This window comes from Triturus cristatus, chromosome 3_2 (assembly GCF_964204655.1).
Source record: "Triturus cristatus chromosome 3_2, aTriCri1.1, whole genome shotgun sequence".
Taxonomy (NCBI): Eukaryota; Metazoa; Chordata; class Amphibia; order Caudata; family Salamandridae; genus Triturus; species Triturus cristatus.
The window spans coordinates 971,446,414-971,464,881 of NC_140584.1; the positions used below are offsets into that span (position 1 = coordinate 971,446,414).

The 18,468-nt window shown below is 49.5% G+C and overlaps 1 protein-coding gene across 12 annotated transcripts in view; it reads right to left on the reverse strand.

Moving 5' to 3' along the window:
* NF1 (neurofibromin 1) overlaps window positions 1–18,468 on the reverse strand; it is a 1,956,660-nt gene that overhangs the window by 1,027,573 nt on the left and 910,619 nt on the right. For all 12 annotated transcript variants that reach the window (XM_085649550.1, XM_085649547.1, XM_085649544.1 and 9 more), the window contains exon 24: window positions 16,831–16,947. In XM_085649550.1, the coding sequence (XP_085505676.1) occupies window positions 16,831–16,947 (117 nt within the window). The remainder of the gene's footprint in view (window positions 1–16,830; window positions 16,948–18,468) is intronic.

Below are 18,468 nucleotides of genomic sequence, written 5' to 3' on the forward strand. Positions count from 1 at the left end.
TTTGCCCTGAGTTGTGCGTACGAGAAGATGGGCTCCCCATCCTGTGAGTGATGCGTCTGTCGTCAGCACTATCTGTGGAAGAGGCTCGAGGAACAGCCGCCCTTTGGACAAGTTTGTTATGTTCCACCACTGTAGAGAGCAATGTGTGCGGCTGTCCACCAACATCAGATCTGTAAGTTGTCCTTGAGCCTGGTTCCACTGACGTGCTAGACATTCCTGTAAGGGACGCATTTGGAGTCTCGCATAAGGCACAATGAAGATGCAAGATGCCATCATGCCTATGAGTTGCATGAACACTCTGGCTGGAAGAGAGTGTTGGTCTTGAAATTTTGTGATAAGAGTTTGTATACTGGCTATCCTGACTTGATTGGGATATGCTAGCGCTGTGGAGGTGTTTATTGTGGCTCCTAGATATTGGTGTATATGAGAGGGCTGGAGATGCGACTTGGTGTAGTTGATCGTAAACCCCAAGTTGTGTAACATTTGGATGGTTTGGTGAGTGTGTAAAACACATTGTTGGAATGACTTGGCTTTTATTAGCCAGTCGTCTAGATATGGGAAGACATGAATTTGTTGTCTTCTGAGATGTGCTGCTACTACCGCAAGACATTTCGTGAATACTCTGGGTGCGGTGGTCACTCCGAATGGAAGGACTCTGAACTGGTAGTGTTGTCCGTCCACTACAAACCTTAGGTACTTCCTGTGAGCAAGATGTATGGGAATGTGGAAGTAGGCGTCCTTGAGATCTAGCGTGGCAAGGAAATCGCCTTGTTGCAGCAGCAGGAGCACTTGTTGAAGAGTGATCATATGTAAATGATCTGAGCGTATATACAGATTTAGGAGTCTGAGGTTGAGTATTGGTCTCAGAGTCCCGTCCTTTCTGAATATTAGGAAGTACAGTGAGTAGACCCCTGTTCCTTGATGCTCTAAGGGAACTAGCTCTATTGCGTGCTTTCGAAGCAGCGAGAGAACCTCTTGTTTGAGGTGTGCAAGATGGTCTGCGGACATTGGACGCTGTTTGGGTGGTATTTGTGGTGGGGTAGTTGTAAGTTCCAGGCAGTAACCATACTGGATAATTTGTCTTACCCACCTGTCTGTTGTGATGGAATTCCAGACAGGTAGGAACTGTGTTAATCTGCCCCCGACCGGAGTGGAATGGTCAGGGGGGAGTGGAGGAAAGTCACTGTTTTGTGGCGGGGGAGGTGCGAGTGTTGTTATTACCTCAACCTCTTCCTTTATTGTTGTTTCCTCTGTATCCGCCTCTAAAATATCCTCTACTGGGGGATGTTTGTGTAGTGGTTTTAAATGAAGAGGAGGTGTCTGCGCCCGTGTTTTTGGAGGCTCCTCTATAGAAGGAGTGACGAAAGGAGCCACGTGTTTGTGGAGACTAACACTCCCATGGACTTAGCAGTCTCTGTGTCCTTTTTCATTTTTTCAAGTGCAGTGTCCACAGCCGGGCCAAAAAGCTTTTCTTGGTTGAACGGCTGACTGAGTATGGAAGTCTGGACCTCCTGCTTAAAGCCTGAAATACGTAGCCAGGTATGTCGTCTAAGGAGCACACTGGTGTTGATTGATCTAGAGGCAGTGTCTGCTGCGTCAAGTGCACATTTAATTGCCGCATTTGAAATTAGCTTGCCCTCTGGATAAGGTCATTTGACTGGGTTTTATACTTGTCAGGCAGATGCTGCAATAGGTTTTCCACCTGGTCATAATGTGCCCTATCATATCGTGCCAGCAGTGCTTGTGTGTTGGCAATACGCCAGTGATTGGCTGCCTGTGCCGCTACCCTTTTTCCAGATGCCTCTAGCAATTTGGATTCCTTATCAGGGGGTGGCGTATCTCCAGAGGTCTGGGAGTTGGCGCGCTTTCTAGCATTGGAAATGACTAGAGAATCCAAAGGCAACTGTCCTTTGATGTAAATAGGATCTTCAGGGGCAGGCCTATATTTTTGATCTATTCTAGGGTTAAGAATCCTGGCACGTACAGGATCTTTAAGTACTTCTGGGGCATGCTTAATGACTCATTTGATCATTGGTAAGATTTGCACTGACTTTTGGGATTGTTCAAATGTATCTAAGAGGAAGTCTTCCTCTGCTGCATCTGAGTGTATTGTGACACCATAATAAAGTGCAGCCCTATATAATAACTGTCCAAACCCAAGGTGATCATCTGGGGGAGATGGTTTTGAGGGATATGGCTGTGGGTCTGGGAGGTCTGGTAGATCTGTTGGGATAGGATATGCCCAATCATCTAATGGTGAGGTATCTGGATCCGTGAACGGGTCATTCGGATCAGGTAATCATCATCATCATCATCATCATCATCATCATCATCATCTGGAGGTGGTGTATGTGGCGGAGAAGTTAGAGGTAAGGGTGGCTTAGGCAGAGGAGGTGGGTTAGAAGGCAGTACAGGAGAAGAAGGAGGCATAATTGATGTGGCAGAGTCCTTCTTCTGTGCAGGAACTGGAGCAGGTGGTGTCCAGTTTCCTCCTTTTACATGGCACAGCCGTGACATGTCCCGTTTTTGGGTTTATATAAATCTTTTTCTGCCTTGGATCGATAGGATCTGGGTGAAAAAGTTCTTGTTCCTGGGGAACCGCTTTCGGTGCCGATCTTTTCGTTCCGGGCGAGGCCGCGGTTGATCCTTATGGTCTTTGGCCTTAGGAGGCGTATTAGAGTCCTTAGGCTTCTGTTTCGGTGCTGAGGGTGTTGGTTTCGGAGCCGAAGCCGGATCGTTAGGCTTGGAAACGTTCAAAGCCAGCTTATCGACGGGTCTCGGGGTTTTCGTGGCCGTTGTGGAGGTGGAAGGCGTTGGGGCCGATTTCGGAGCAGAGCGTTCCTTTCGTTTCGGTGCCTAAACCGCCGGTGGGACAATTACATGAGGTTTGCTCGGTCCCGTGCTACCAGAAGGCTTGTCCCTTCTCTTCAGAGCCGAGCCCGGGGGCTTCTGAAGGATGTTTTCGGTCTCGACTGGGGCCAACAGGCGAAGTCTTGACCACTGCCTTCGGTTTTGGAGGGGTTGAGGTAGGGGCAGTAGTACTCACTCGTTGCCCAGGAGTGATGGGGTCGTCTGAGTCTTCTGCCTCAGATTTTTTTTTTTTTTTTAAACTTTCTTTATTGGCATTTATATATAGTATAACACGCGGGCACAGGCGATATCGCCATTATCGCATAGGTTTACATTTCGAGTGCACCCATGCACAGTCCTTACGATCTTGCAGCCTTCTGGCACCTCAAGCCGTTCGTCGCTGTCCTGAGTGGGGCCGCAGATGCGTGCCCGGGCTCAGCCTCTGGGTGCACCCTACTAGAGCGCGCCATGATCGCCTCGCCGCAGGGGTGCCATGCAGTAGGACTAAACCCCCCGTGAGGGGCGTCGCATGGGCTATAGAATTGCAGCCATTAAATAACCACAAACTAACTGGGGGCGGAGAAACCAGGGAAAAGGGGGGGGTTGACTGTGTCGCCCTTCGGGAGTACTGGTAGCTGCGCGCTCATATGCTGGACCATCGTGTGGGAAAGGGTCGGGGCGATCGCGGACGCGGAGATGAGGAGGGGGCAGGGGGGGGCGGGAGCATCCAAAATGGCCTATGAGGGCTCTAGTTGTGGGGCCTGTGGTGACAACCTCTGCGAGACCCCGGGATCTTGGCCTGCCTGTGCATTACCCGGGGTGGACTCCGGTGTTGCGGGCGCCCCCAGGGGATCTATCAGTCTCGAGTTCGCCACAGCCTCTGTTTCCTGCGCGAATGTGTGCATTAACATGGCCCAGGGCATAGAGATCGGGTGTTTGCGCATCCCACGGGCTTCCTCCGTTCTGAGTGTGGTTTCCTCCGCCCTACCCCACTTCCTGACAGCCCCCACCCATGCCGCTAGAGGGGGCCCTCCCGGCGCCTTCCAATGCATGGCAATGCATCGTTTAGCGAGGATCAACATGAGGAAGGCAAACCTCCTCTCCACTTTCTGCTGCTTATGCCAGCCATGGATTCCCAGCGCGCACGCCTCCCATGTGTCCATGTCCTGGAATCCTGTAACCGTTTTTAGGGCAGCGTGAATTGTGTACCAGTAACTGTAGAGCGTCGGACAGTCCCAAAACATGTGCCTGAACGAGGCAGCAGGCTCCAGGCATCTAGGGCATCCAAATACCCCGTCGGGGAAATATTTCTGCAACTTTTCTGGGGTCAGATACGCCCTATGCAGGATATGCAACTGTATGTTCTTAAACCAATAGTTACGGGACACTTTTTTGGTGTACTCCAACGCCCTTGTCCACTCCCTATCGTGTAGAGGCCTTTGGAAGTCATCTTCCCAGTGTTCTCGAAGGGTCGCCAACGTGGGGCTCCGCAGGGCCCTCACCGCTTTGTATATCCATGTGACTAGATGGCGGCCGGGCCCCATCTGCAGTATCGCATGGATGACCGGGTGTGTAGGGGGCTCCACTTCAATCCCCCCCCCCCCCCCCCGAGTCTTCTGCCTCTGATACGATTGAGATCTTCTGAATCTTCTTCTGGGACATCGGGGCCTTCATCAAAGATGTCCTCTGGTTCCGGAGCTGGTCTCTGCGCCAGGATGTGTCGTCGAGCCCTGCGATCTCGAATAGTCTTCTTCGATCGAAAGGATACGCAGGCTGGACAGCTGGACTCGTCGTGTTCAGGTGATAGTCACAGATTGCAGACCTTGTGATGGTCACTGTGCGGGAACTTTGCTGCACACTGGGGGCATTTTTTGAATGGCGTCCTTTCCTTGAGCCGTAGGCCTTACGGTGTGGATAGGCCCAGTGGCCCGCGTCGACGACCGGAATCGAGCCGATGATGTCGGGTCAAAGAAGAAAATGAATCCGATGAGGTTTTCGAAGTTTTGCGCTTCTAAAAAATTTTGAAATTCAGATTTCTGGGCAGAAAAGTTGCATCCAAACCCAATGGCAGAAAAAAACAAATCTAAGGATGGAGTCGATGCCCATGCGCACTATCGTCCAAGGATGGAGTCACTTATCTCGTGACTACAAAGACTTCTTCCAAGACAACAACAAGGTGCAAGCACCCGAGCCCAACACCAGATGGCAATCTACTATGCTAGTGTGTGATCTGCAGCTCATATGCCTCGAACCATGAGTTTCAAAAAAGTTTCAAGGTGCTCTATCTCTCTATCCTGTGGAGTTGTAGGGAAGGCATAGTGGTTGACACTGCTCATAGTTGCTTGCACCACCAGGCTTTCTGGTGTCCAGTGCTACGTCAGGAAAGCCAAATCAAGCAGTGGAGTCTCACTGCCTATTTACCAGCGAAGAATATGGGCATATCCATGTCCCTAAAGTGTGTCTATGATCGTCTCATTGAAAGGTAGCAGAGGCTCAGTATTAATTTGCCAGTTGTGGAGGACCTTCGTGAGAGTACTGGTTTTCACCTCCATAGTGGGTAATTCGAGGTCAAAAACCTCAACCGCTACTACAAAGGAGGCCCTTTCTTCAGTAGCCAGGTGGAGAGACCAGATGAGTGTCTGGAGAAGTATCCAGCGCACTAGCATATTGCAGCTCATCAGACCATTTGACCTTAATAGACTGTTGCGCACATTTGTCCCCTTCATCATTACGGTCCGAATCAGAATCTATGCCAAAAATATTCTGAATGATTTGGGCCCTTCTTTGAGGCTTAAGAACAGTATCAGTGTTTGATGGGTTGCCAGTTGTAGGAACCTGGCTTTGTATATACTATACCAAAACAAGGTGTAGTGTGCACAGAGTCCAGTGGAACCCCAAAGGTAGGCACAGGTAAAAGTAGATAGCACCTTACTCCCCATATGTGGTAGTGTGGGTGAGCAGTAAGGCTTTATCCGAGGGTAGTGTTAAGCATTTGTTGTACACACTCAGACAGCAAATGATGTCACACACTCAAAGACTGAACTCAAACCAACTTGTTTGTATCAAAAATATTATTAAGTTATTTTATTTCTAGAACCAAGCCAAGCCAAGCCAAGCCTGGTGCAGATAAGTGAAATAATACTTTGCAAAATCTTATGCAATGTTTTACAGCTGAACGCAGGTTCAAATGCAGTTAGTTGAGTTACAGGTAAGTCAATGTTTGGAAATTACTTTTCAGTTACTTTACAAATTACTTTGTACGCAACTTTTTAGATTATTTTTAAAGTTACTTGTTCTACTTAGTGTGATAAGCCGAGATAACATTTCATAGAGAAAAGGTAAGTAAATCAGTTTTTGTACATTTGCAGTTTTTCAAGGTTATATACAAACAAACTCCTCAGAATTTTCAAGGAAAACAGTCAATGCAATCCTATGGGAGGAAATGAAGTTATCGGTTTGCAGGTAAGTACAAGTTTGTGGGAGTTGGTATTCTGGGGTTAGAACTAGGGTTACCTCAGGGTCGGGGATGCACTCTCAAAGCACCCTCAGCGGCACTAGGGCAGCCGGGTGCAAAGTGCTGAGGCCCAATGTTATGCAATAGGGGACAAGAGGCCTCTGTTTGTGGCTGCTCACGAACAGGCCACAAGGTAATGGGAGCAAAGCTCCTGGACTTAAGATCAGGGCAAAGGGAGATCCAGTTTAGCACACAAGGTGCACCCACAGCAGCACAGGGGCGGCCATTGCAGGGTGCTGTTTTGGCGTCGGGTGCCCTCCTTTCAATGGGAGTTGCCGGTTTTGGATTTTAGCTGCAGGCTCGGTCCAGGAAGACTTCCCCGAGGAACAAACAAATGGGAAGGTAAGTTGGAGAGCTCGGGGACATAGGTGCGCCTCGGGTTCTCTTCTCCAGGGCTGATGGATGCAGGGGGGCCTGTTGAGGTCGGATTTCACCTTACCGGGACACTCGTGGTTGGGGGGGGAGAGGACCTCTGTGGAGAGGCTGCAAGTGACATCGGGGAGTCTGGGAGGGGTCAACCCACGGTGGACTCTGGAGCGATGAGACACCTCGCTGGGACCGGAATGGCCACACAAATTCAAACCGAAGGCGTCGGGTGCAGTGGTGGTTCCAGGTGTCTGTTTTCTTTGTCCTCAGCAGGCTCAGAGTCTGTCTTGGGAGTTTCTTTTGAACAGAGCCGCTGTTCACAGGAGTTCTGGTCTTTGTTGAAGGCAGTTCTGGAGGTTGCTGGCTTCAGGACAAGGCGACTTTTGCCATAGAATCTCTGGAACCAGCAGCTGGGCCGGTAGGGCTGGGGCCAAGTCAGTTCTCTGCAGTCTCCTCAGCTGGGCGTCCTCTTTCGTCCTTTTTAGTTTGCGACAATCTGTCTTCTTGGTTCTGGGCTGCCCCCTAAATACTGTATTTAGGGGGCGTTTTAGGGGTCTCGAGGTCAGAAGCCAATGGGCTACTGACCCTAGGGTGAATACACCCTTGGTGTGTTCACCCCACGTGGGGGAGTGGGCACAGTCCCTAATTCTGACTGGAAACTGCCTGCCATCTGCAAGATGCTGGGCACTGAAGAGTGGGCTTCACCACTCTTGGCAAAGGTGGGCGCACCTTTGGGCTGTGCTAATTTTTCCCACAGGTCTTCTCGCCGAAAAGGAGGGGAGATAGGAAGGGGTTCTGATCCGGATAGCAACAGAGGCTGGGGGTCGCGTAACAAAGGAGGCAAGGCCTTTGTTACTCCCCTGCCACAGATGGCTCTTCCTGGCTTGGGGGAAGTGTGACCACCTCCACCCAGGCAAGGCTTTGTTTCTGGGCTCAGGGAGCGCAGGCTCCCACCCCTGGGGTCCAGAAACATGGATCATGGTGGCAGGCAGGTGTGTACCAGTCGAACAAGTTACTTACCTTCGGTAACAATATATCTGTAAGAAACATTAGTTAGTGTTAGATTCCTTACCTTAGAATATCCCCGGGCATCAGACTGGATCTGAAAAAGTTTCCGCTAGCAGTACCTCTGCGCGTCAGTAGGTGGCGCTGTGCGGGCTCCGCGTCCGTCGCTGGCGTCGTATGCGCCGAGATGACGTCACGGAGACTACTAAGGCGCCACCCATGCGCGCTGACGTCAGTTCTGTACACAAACTTTCCACGCCAGGAACGCAGGGCCATGCAAGACACTGACCACTGGTGCATAAAACTAGGGCCCTATAGGGATGACCTTAACCCTCAAAATCAGTTAGCAGAACGGGGAGGATGGGTGGGGCGGTAAGGAATGGAACACTAACTAATGTTTCTTACAGATATATCGTTACCGAAGATAAGTAACTTGTTCATCTGAAAGAAACACGTCAGTGTTAGATTCCTTACCTTAGAATAGATAACCCAGCAATACCAACCCTGGTGGTGGGTCTGCAAACCAAGATCACACCAGAAGCTGTCTCTCCGGACTTGGCTGTCAAGGCAATAATGCTTGGTAAAGGTATGCAGCGAGGACCACGTAGCTGCCTGACAGATATCCTGCAAAGGGACTCCCCGTCCCAGAGCGGTAGTGGCTGCTGTCGCCAGAGTAGAACAGGCACGCAGCCCCACAGGAGGCTCCTTTTTAGCCAAGGAGTAACAGGCTTTAATACACAGAACGACCCACCGAGAGATGGTTCGTTTGTGCACAGCCCGACCTTTCTTGGCGCCCACATAGCCAACAAAGAGATTATCACCCACTCGGAACCGCTGTGTGCACTTCTGATAGAACGAGAGCGCACGTTTTGGGTCCAGACGGTGGATCCTCTCTTCCTCTTTCGAAGGATGCGGAAAGAAGGTGGGCAAAGTGATGGTCTGCCCGATGTGGAAAGGCGTGACAACCTTGGGTAGAAAAGAAGGACAGTCCTTAACACCACCTTGTCCGGATGAACAGAAAGGAAGGAGATTTAGAAGAAAGAGCCTGGAGCTCACTCACCCTTCTGGCAGAGGTGATAGCAACCAGGAAAGCAGTCTTTAAGGTGAGAAGACAAAGGACAGTTGTGAAGCGGCTCAAAGGGAGTGCACATCAAATAAGTCAACACAAGATTCAAGTCCCACTGAGGCATTATAAAGGGGACGGGAGGGAATGTGTGTGTAATGCCTTTTAAGAAACAACTAACAACAGGGGACTTGAAAAGAGAAGGCTGATCTGGAAGCCTTAAAAAGGCAGAAATGGCCGAGAGATAGCCCTTGATAGTGCCCAGAGCAGAGCCCTGCTGGGCCTGAGAAAGGAACAGAATAACTTCTGAAAGAGGGGCAGAAAGGGGATCCACAGCCTTTGCCGTGCATCATGCCACAAATTTATTCCACCTGCAGGCGTATACCGTTTTAGTGGAGGGACGCCTGGCTGCCAAAATAACATCACAGACTTCGGCAGGAAGGTCAGAAGCTGTCAACTGTCGCCGCTCAATCTCCACGCATGGAGGTGGAGGCTGGACAGGTTCGGGTAAAGGACCGTCCCCTGCTGCTGCGACAGAAGATCCTCCCGAAGAGGCAGTCGGATCGGAAGACAGATTGCCAGACTGAGTAGCTCTGGATACCATACTCTTCTTGCCCAATCCGGAGCCACAAGAACGACTTGGGCCCGGTCGCGCCTGATCTTCTTCAGCACTCTGGGCAGTAGTGGTATAGGCGGAAAGGCGTACAACAGACCGCAACTCCACTCGCGACGAAAAGCGTCTCCGAGCGAGTGCCGCCTTGGAAATTCCAACGCGCAGAATTGATGACATTGCGCATTCTCTTCGGTGGCGAATAGATCTAACCAAGGCTCTCCCCACTGCAGAAAGAGACCTTCCACCATGTCCGAGGTCAGACACCATTTGTGATCCAACAGGCATCTGCGGCTGAGTTCGTCCGCCCTGGCGTTCAGGAAGCCTGCCAGGTGTTGAACCACCAGAGACATGCCCCGATGTTCCAGTCATGTCCAGAGGCGCAGTTCCTCCTGACATAGGGTCCACGACCCCACCCCGCCCTGTTTGTTGCATTACCACATGGCAGTGTGTTGTCTGTGAACACCTGCACTACCTGTTCCCGGACAGAGGGAAGGAAGGCTTTCAGAGCAAGTCGGATCACCCGCAGCTCCAGAAGGTTGATATGGAGCCGGGATTCCGCCGGAGATCAGGGGCCCCTGATCTCCGCCTCTCCCATGTGGCCACCCCATCCCAGGAGGGAAGCATCCATCACCACTGTGAACTCCGGTTGGGGAAGGGAGAGGTATCTGCCATTGACCCAATCGAGAGTCGTGAGCCACCACTGCAATTGACGTGCAGTGCCCTCCGAGATCTGGACGTGATCGGACAGGTTGCCCTGATGCTGTGCCCACTGAAACTTGAGGTCCCACTGCAGAGTCCGCATATGCCATCTGGCATGTTGCACTAGCAGGATGCAGGAGGCCATCAGGCCCAGGAGCCGGAAGGTCATCCTGACTGAAACCCGGAATAGAGGCTGAAAGATCGGAATCAAAGCCTGAATATCCCGGATCCGCTGTCTGGGAGGATAGACCTGAAACTGCGTCGAATCCAGAACCGCTCCGATGAATTGGAGCTTCTGAGAGGGATTCAGGTGCGACTTCGGCACGTTGAGGGAGAACCCCAGCAAATGCAGGAGGCCAGCCGTAGTCTGGAGGTGGGAGACAACTGCCTGGAGCGAGCCCGACTTCAACAACCAGTCGTCTAGATAGGGGAAGACTGAGACCCCCGATCTGCGCAGAAGAGCTGCGACCACTGCCACAACTTTCGTGAGCACCCGAGTGGCGCTGGTAAGGCCAAAGGGGAGCACGGTAAATTGAAAGTGCTCGTGGCCTACCATTAACAACAGGTAACGCCGGTGGGCCGGCACATGAAAATAGGCGTCCTGCAAGTCCAACGCTACCATCCAGTCTCCTGGATCGAGAGCAGACAAGACCTGAGCCAAAGTCAACATCTTGAACTTCTCCTTCCAGAGGAAGCGGTTGACGTCCCGGAGGTCCAAGATGGGACGCAGACCCCCTTTGTCCTTCTTGGGGACCAGAAAGAAGTGGGAATAACAACCACTCCCAACTTCTGGCCCAGGAACGCACTCGATGGCCCCCTTGGCCAAGAGGGCCATGACTTCCTGCTGGAGAAGTGCCAAGTGTTCCCCCGACATGCCGTGGTACTGAGGTGGCATGGCTGGAGGAGTGGACTGAAAGGGAAGAGAGTAACCTTTTGCGGATGATCTGCAACACCTACTTGTCTGATGTGATAGCGTGCCAGTGGGGGAGGTGATGGCGGACCCTGCCACCAACTGGCATGGGGTGCCCCCCAAAGCTCGAATTAGGAAGGCTTGGAGGTAGGAGAAGAGGAAGTGGACTGACCCCCACGCCGATTCCCAGACCCTGCCCTGCGGAAACCGCATCCGCGCTGAGGCTAGGTCTGCACAGGCTTGCTGAAGGAAGGTGCCTGGGCGCCCCTTCCGTGGCCACGAAAGGAAGGAAAACCAGGAGTGGCTGGGCTTTTCGTGGAAAGACCTAAGGACTTGGCCGTAGCCCGCGAGTCCTTAAAACGCTCCAGCGCACTGTCGGCTTTATCGCCAAACAGGCGAGTGCCATCAAAGGGCATGTCCATGAGTGAGCTTTGGACATCTGGCGAGAACCCGGTAGATCTCAATCAGGCGTGGCGACGAAGCACTACAGTCGTAGCAATTGCTCTACCTAGTGAGTCCGCGGTGTCCAAACCACACCGAATGGCGAACTTAGCCACATCTTTACCCTCGGCAACAGCTTGGAACAGCACAGGCTGGCCGTGACCAAGTGCCCAGTAAGACGTCAGTGAGGGCGTCATTAAATGGCAGCAGGGGCTCCGATGAAGTGGACGCCGTCTGGAGCACCTCAGTGAGGAGATTAGTTTTTAAGGCCACCGTACGGAGATCAAGGTTGAGGACCTCAGCTGCCCGACGGAGCACCACCGTGTAAGAAGCGCCCTCCTCCATGGTAGGCGGAGGAGAGGCAAACCCCGGGTCAGAGGAGACCTCAAGGCCGCCGGCCTCTTCTAATTCGTCCACCCAGTCCTGCTCAGAGTCACACTGACTAGCAAGAGGGCCCTAGGACCCCTCCCAGTCGTCGTCCACCTCCGCCGTATGTCATACAGACTGCGGCGGCAGGGACAAGGGAAGGAACAAACTGCGCCGGGAACGGTGCCGGGCAGGGCCGAACCGGCGCCGTGTCCCAATGCGGGTCCCATGTAGGGACAAAATTGTCCTGAAACCTCGGCAGGGGCGGAAAAAAATGGCATCCACCGCGGCGGCAGAGCCGAGGCTGGCGCTGGAGTCGGAGCCAGCAGCGTGGGACCTTGTGGCGCTGTGGCCGGAGTCAGCGGCGCAGGATCCTGCAGGGCCGGAGCCACCGGCAGCCTGACAGGATCCTGACACGGGGCCCAAAGGCGTGCCGGCGGGAGCCCGAGGCTTAAACAGGTGGTCCAAGGTAGCCAGAAATTCTTGCACCTGAGCGGGAGTCGCCGACGGACCCGGATAAGGTGGGTAGGCTGCGGGACTCCTGTCCCCCTCGTCTGCATCAGAGGACCGACGGGGGGACATCGGAGAGTGACAACACTTCTTCGACTTCTTTTTGTGTCGTCTCTTACCCGAATCCGAGGGTGAAGACTTGGAGCCCGAGGAGCGATGATGGTGGCCCCGCAAGCGATCTCTGGAGCAGCCCCTGGACCGTGAACGGCGCTGGGACGAGTTCCGGACCCCAAGCAGCTTTCGGCGCCGCTTCCTCAAAGCCTTCAGGGCCATGGCCAGACAGTCCATACAGGACCGGGAGACGTGGTCGCTCTCCAGGCAGTAGAGACAGACGTCGTGGGGGTCCGCCACCGTCATATTGCGATGGCAGGCCCCACTAGTCTTAAAACAAGGCATCCCTACGTGCACCAGAGTACACTCAAACTTACAGGAGACAAGTCTCAAAAAGATAGTCAAAAAGTGACTAAGGTACGTACTCTAACCGGATCTGTGCTTATTGGCGCGGAAAAAGAAAGAACTGACGTCAGCGCGCATGGGTGGTGCCTAAGTAGTCTCCTTCACGTCATCTCGGCGCATAGGAGGCGCGCGACGAACGCGGAGCCGCACAACGCCACCTACTGACGTGCAGAGGTACTGCTAGCGAAAACTTTCCGGAGTCAGTCTGACGCCTGGGGATATTCTAAGGTAAGGAATCTAACACAAAGGTGTTTCTTTCAGATAGGGCTGGTCGTTTTTGAGGGGGCATCTCCAAGATGCCCTCAGAGTACTTTTTTCATTAAATCCCACACTGACACCAGTGTGGGTTTATTGTGCTGAGAAGTTTGATACCAAACTTCCCAGTTTTCACTACAGCCATTATGGTGCTGTGACAAACTCCCAGCACCATATATTCTTAATGGCATTACTATACCTACAATGTCTAAGAATTGTTCTAGACACTGTAGGGGTACAGGGTTTATGCACCTGTACTCTCACCACTGGTATAGTGCAACCAGCTAGAGGGGTGGCTGACCTATGCCTAGGCATTGGGTTGTAGCCATGGCACACGGGAATGTGTTTAAAAAAAAAAAAATGCTCCCTGACTGCGAGTTGCACTTGTTTTTTCAAACCAAATTATATCCACGTATTCTTCATTGTATTTTAAATAATTACGAGGTTATGATCATATCACACCAACTTCTTTATTGGCTGTAATATTCAATGTTCTGTATCTTTCATATTTAGCATTTTTAAGCAGTTAAGGTCATCAATCCAGGGATTCTGTCCAATGCATTTCGGGTCATCTATGACCCTTCATCAAGGGCTTTCAAATAACAGAATCTAAAACATAATTGAAACAATAGTCAGCTCAAGCCAGTCCTATTCAAATGAACATGATATAATGAGACTAAACATGACATGCGCCCATGTTGTTACTTAATCGCCCGATTCGAAACTTAGTGTATTTTAACCAAACCGTGGTATTCATGCTATGACATGCTAAAAAACGATCCATGCGTATCTCAAATAAAAAATACTTAACGTGCCTTCGAGACTTCCGCACCCTAATTTAAAGGAGAGCGAGCCCATCGTTGTGAACAGTCGTGCTGCATGCTCCCTGGTTCGAAATTAAATAAGCAAACACGAGTGTGCTCATTCAGTGCCAGACATTACAAAGCCTACCTCTTCAATCAACTTCTAGTGTCCACGTTTCCTCTCCCAAGTTAATCAGAGTGAAGAACTAGTCGAAAGTGACGTTGAATATACACGTGACGCCACCAACGTTCTAACGTGCTACGTATACAAAGTTTTAAAGGTGTATGCTATACCTAAAAACTAAGGATTCCCGTAAAAAGGTCACAGCGCCAAAACGTGAAAGCTATGTGAATCAAAACTCCGTAAAGTGCAAAAAAAAAAACTCTGTGGGGTGTAAAAATAATAACAGTCCTAGAGCATATCAAATATTTGACCACAATTGCATAATCAAAAATACTATATAAAGAACAACGTTGAATATTACAGGCAATAAAGAAGTTGGTGTGATATGATCACAAGCTCGTAATTATTGAAAATAAATTGAAAAATGCGTAGATATAATTTGGTTTGAAAAAACATTTTTGTTTTGAGTTTAAGTACGACCGGCAGTCAGGGATCGGTTTTCCGCATGTGACAAACTTTTCTACTTTTAAACTTATAGTGCCATTCAGACACAGCACCATTGACTGTGTCCGTCCGTCCGTGTGTGTCCGTGTGTGTCCGTGTGTGTCCGTGTGTGTCCGTCCGTCCGTCCGTCCGTCCTCTAAGGGTGGCACAATAAGTGCTACAGCCCTCAGAGGCCTTCCCTGGCCACAGTGCCCTTGGTAAAAATGGTACCTTTTACAAGGGACTGACATGTGGCCAGAGAGGTGCCAATTGGGGCTACAAGAACACAGGCCCTGGGAACCTGGCTGGCAGGGACCCAGGGCACATCAAGTCTAAGTGCATCAATAGTCTGACAGAAAGTGGGTGAGTTAATGCAACAGAAACCCAGCTTCCTACACCAGCCCAGTGGGATGAGGGCGCAGCTGGCAGTTGAAGTCAAAGCAGAGCCAGCTTTGAGCCAAGGAGCACAATCGGTTGAGTTTCATCATCCGGCATCAATGCCAAAAGTCTGGCATGGATGGTGGCTCCAAGACTGATGTCAGCACCGAAGCTGGTGTGGGGATCATATTGGGTTCAGAGATTCCAGCTAGTGCCGGGATGACCCAAAGAGATGCATGGAACTCGTGGATTTGCTAAAGTGTTGCGGAGGAACTCGGAAACTCATGTTGCCACAGGAAGACTCTAAATTGGCTCTAAAAGAGATAGAGTTTGAAAGGAGACAGAGAGGCACATTTACACCCTTGCCTCTTCTCAGGACTTCGAGAGTGGCGGGAAGTGGCAGAGTCCTTCTTGGATTTCTTGTGCTTCTCTTTGACTTAACCAAGGACTTCAAGCAATGAAGGTCTGCCAGTAAAGCAACTTTGGGAATGGAAACAAGACCTTCCCTTTGACCGGTCAGAGTGTGGACACTTCTGGTTCTTAGAGACATACAGCATCACCTCACAGTCTGAATGGCATTCGGATTCATTGAGGCGCAGTTGCTACACGTCTTGAAGTTTTGTTCAGACCCCAAGTCTGGTGGGGATTTGCCACCGACATCTGCTTGCGACAATCTCTGCACAAGGTTGGAAACTTGTGGTTTTAGCGGGTGACATTTCTATTGCTCACTGGTATTTTAAGTACTTTTTTTTTTTTTATAGAAAAGTGTCATGAAGATACATAGGGTAGCTTTGAATCCGTATCTGGTGGAGCAAAAAAAAAAAGGAACGGATGTCAGTGTATATAGTTGGCACCTGTAGGAAACTGCATTTCACTTCTGTAGTGGATCAATTTTGACAAGGAGTCGCACAACCCCACCTACTAACACGCAGGGATAGTACTTAAGATGCTCCGGATCCAGTCCGAAGCCTGGGAAATATTCAAAAGTTGAGGACTCTGCGGTTAAAATTATTCATCAGAAAATTAGATCTAAGATTTTACCTTTGTTGTGTGATATCTGCATTTAGAGCTGCTTCGGATTATGTACACCAATTGAATTTTCTAGTTCACTGAAATCTTTGCAGTTAAAGATGACAATCTGTATCATTTTAAATAGTACTTGGTATATTATATTTGGATATACAGTCTATGATCTGGTATCTGAGCTCTGACCATGCTCACAGTCTAGCTACTAAGAGAGTATACTCACTCAAATTCACCATCAAACTCTTGAGAAAATCAAGTAGAGCCATTTTAGATTGAGGAGCAGCCTTTAAGAAATACAATTGACAACTAGGTCGATCCCTGGGGTCATCGAGGTGCAAGACCCGCAAGAACTCCAGAAAACACTTTGCTTTGAGCTTGCAAGTAAAAACTGTGGAAGACTGATCCAATTATTTCTGCTAAGGGTTATGCTTCAATTAAAGGTATTCTTAAACAAGCTTGAATTGATCTGAGCCACTGGTTCGAGGCCACATAGCAATCCATCGTTTTTCACCCACCATGCCACCTCAGTTTGAACACAGCCATATGCAAATCAGTCTTGGTGCTGTTCCTTATGGGAACAGTCCAGCCCACACTGCCAGGCTAATTCCTCCCTGAACCAGAACACAAGCAACCCAGGATCGGTTTCCGGTTTTGCCCTGGTTATGGGCTCTTCAGCTGGGTATAGCTTGGTTTCGGTGGCACAGTGAGCCCAGGACGCACGTCTGGGCTTACCTTCAATTAAGGGAATAGCTTGTTAATGTTTAATAAGAGGGAACAAAGTTATTTCGAATCAATCTTCCTAGATCTCAGATGCAGAGCTTGCTCATCATGATGATGAAATTAAGCAAACTCAAATACAAAAAAACAGAGTAAATTCATTAAACAGCATGCAACTACAACAAAATTACAGTCTCATTTACTGCTAGCCGCTTTAAGACAAAGCTAAATGAATACGGTCAAGAACTTACTTAAGAAATAACTGGGATTTGGCTTCCATAAGCTCCACGCCATCTCCTTCTTCCGGCTGAAGAGGCAGTCCAGCGAGAAGAGACACAACTGCTTCCATACTTGCTTGGTCTAAATCTCTGCAACAAAACAAATTTTGACGAAAGATATCACCCGAGATAAGTGGAATAGAAACAAAAAGTGACAGCAGATGGGGCACACTTGACAAATCTAACGATCCCAGCTTATACAATCCTATTCCTTTCCAGTCTCTATTCATGGACATTATGATCCAATCACTAGTTTACTAATTATTTTTTCTTACTACGAAATCATATTACTATTTCTAATAATGAATTTCACAAATGTTGCACAAAAAATATTTACAGGCAATCACTATAATGCAACAAAAAATATTAATTAAGAAGTAAGCCTGTTAGTGAGCCCCTGAACTACCATGAAATATTCAGATTTGACACATCAAGAGCTACTGATGAAAAAGCCCAACCTGTAAAAATGGCGTGCAAAATCATTGGGAAAAATGAAATAGGGTTTACCAATAATGGGGCTCTTGTTAATAAATTCAGAGAACTTCGGATGAACAGATAGCTGGAAGAATCTACATTCATAACTGGTGGCCCAAACTCACTAGGCTTTCCACCTCTGAAGTTGAAAACTGTAATAGTAAAGCATCCACTTGAACCCCCTGGACCTTGCTATTTCAGGCCACTCGGTTTCCAACAAAGAGTTTGCTGGCCATCCTGTACTCCTTAGTCACATCTATGTAAAAAGTAAAGGCTCACTTTGCATCCAACCGATAAAGTCTCCCCTCCTCAAATGTGATGACAAAACAAATGTGGGTAGCATAGTAGACTGCCCACAAAAAAGGTTGATCCAGCTTTCAGTCGAAAATATGCTAGAGTCAACAGCACTAATTTGTCAAAGAAAGTTGTATGCAGTAGCTGTACTAACATTACGAGCAGCTCACTGATAGTGTGTGAAAGCAATCACAATGAAAAAGAGTCTCAACAGTCAGCCACCTTAAAGAACAGCGAGGCATAGGCTCAAATGGCATGCACATTAATAAAATAAGGACCAAGTTAAGGTCCCACTGTAGCACGATAAAGGGCACAGTAGGAAAGAAACGCGTTACTTACCTGTAACAGCAGTTATCCAGTATTGGTGTCTTTCATAGATTCACATGCCTGAATCATTCCCCGTCGTCGAGACGGGAGCCTCCGGTACATAAAGTAATGTCCTATAGACATACATAGAGAAAAATAGGCCTAAGGGCCTCCCCTTAGCAGCCTATCCTAGTCCTTATGTAAAAAGGACCAAACTCTTAGAGTCAGCCAATCAGCTATCACCTCCCTCTAGAACCTTCCTGGCAGGAGCCTCAGTCCCTCAGATTTTCGTACGCACCAAGCTAGGTAGGCGTAATATAGTTAGAGAGAGGCGTGAGTCCTTCCAGGGGAGGCGGGAGGGTTGCATGTGAATCTATGAAAGACACCAATACTGGATAACTGCTGTTACAGGTAAGTAACGCGTTTCTTATCCAGTATTAGGGGTGTCTTTCATAGATTCACATGCCTGAATCAGAGTAGTTAGCAATACATTATGCACATTTCTGATGTAACATGCCATAAAGGTATCTGAGATAA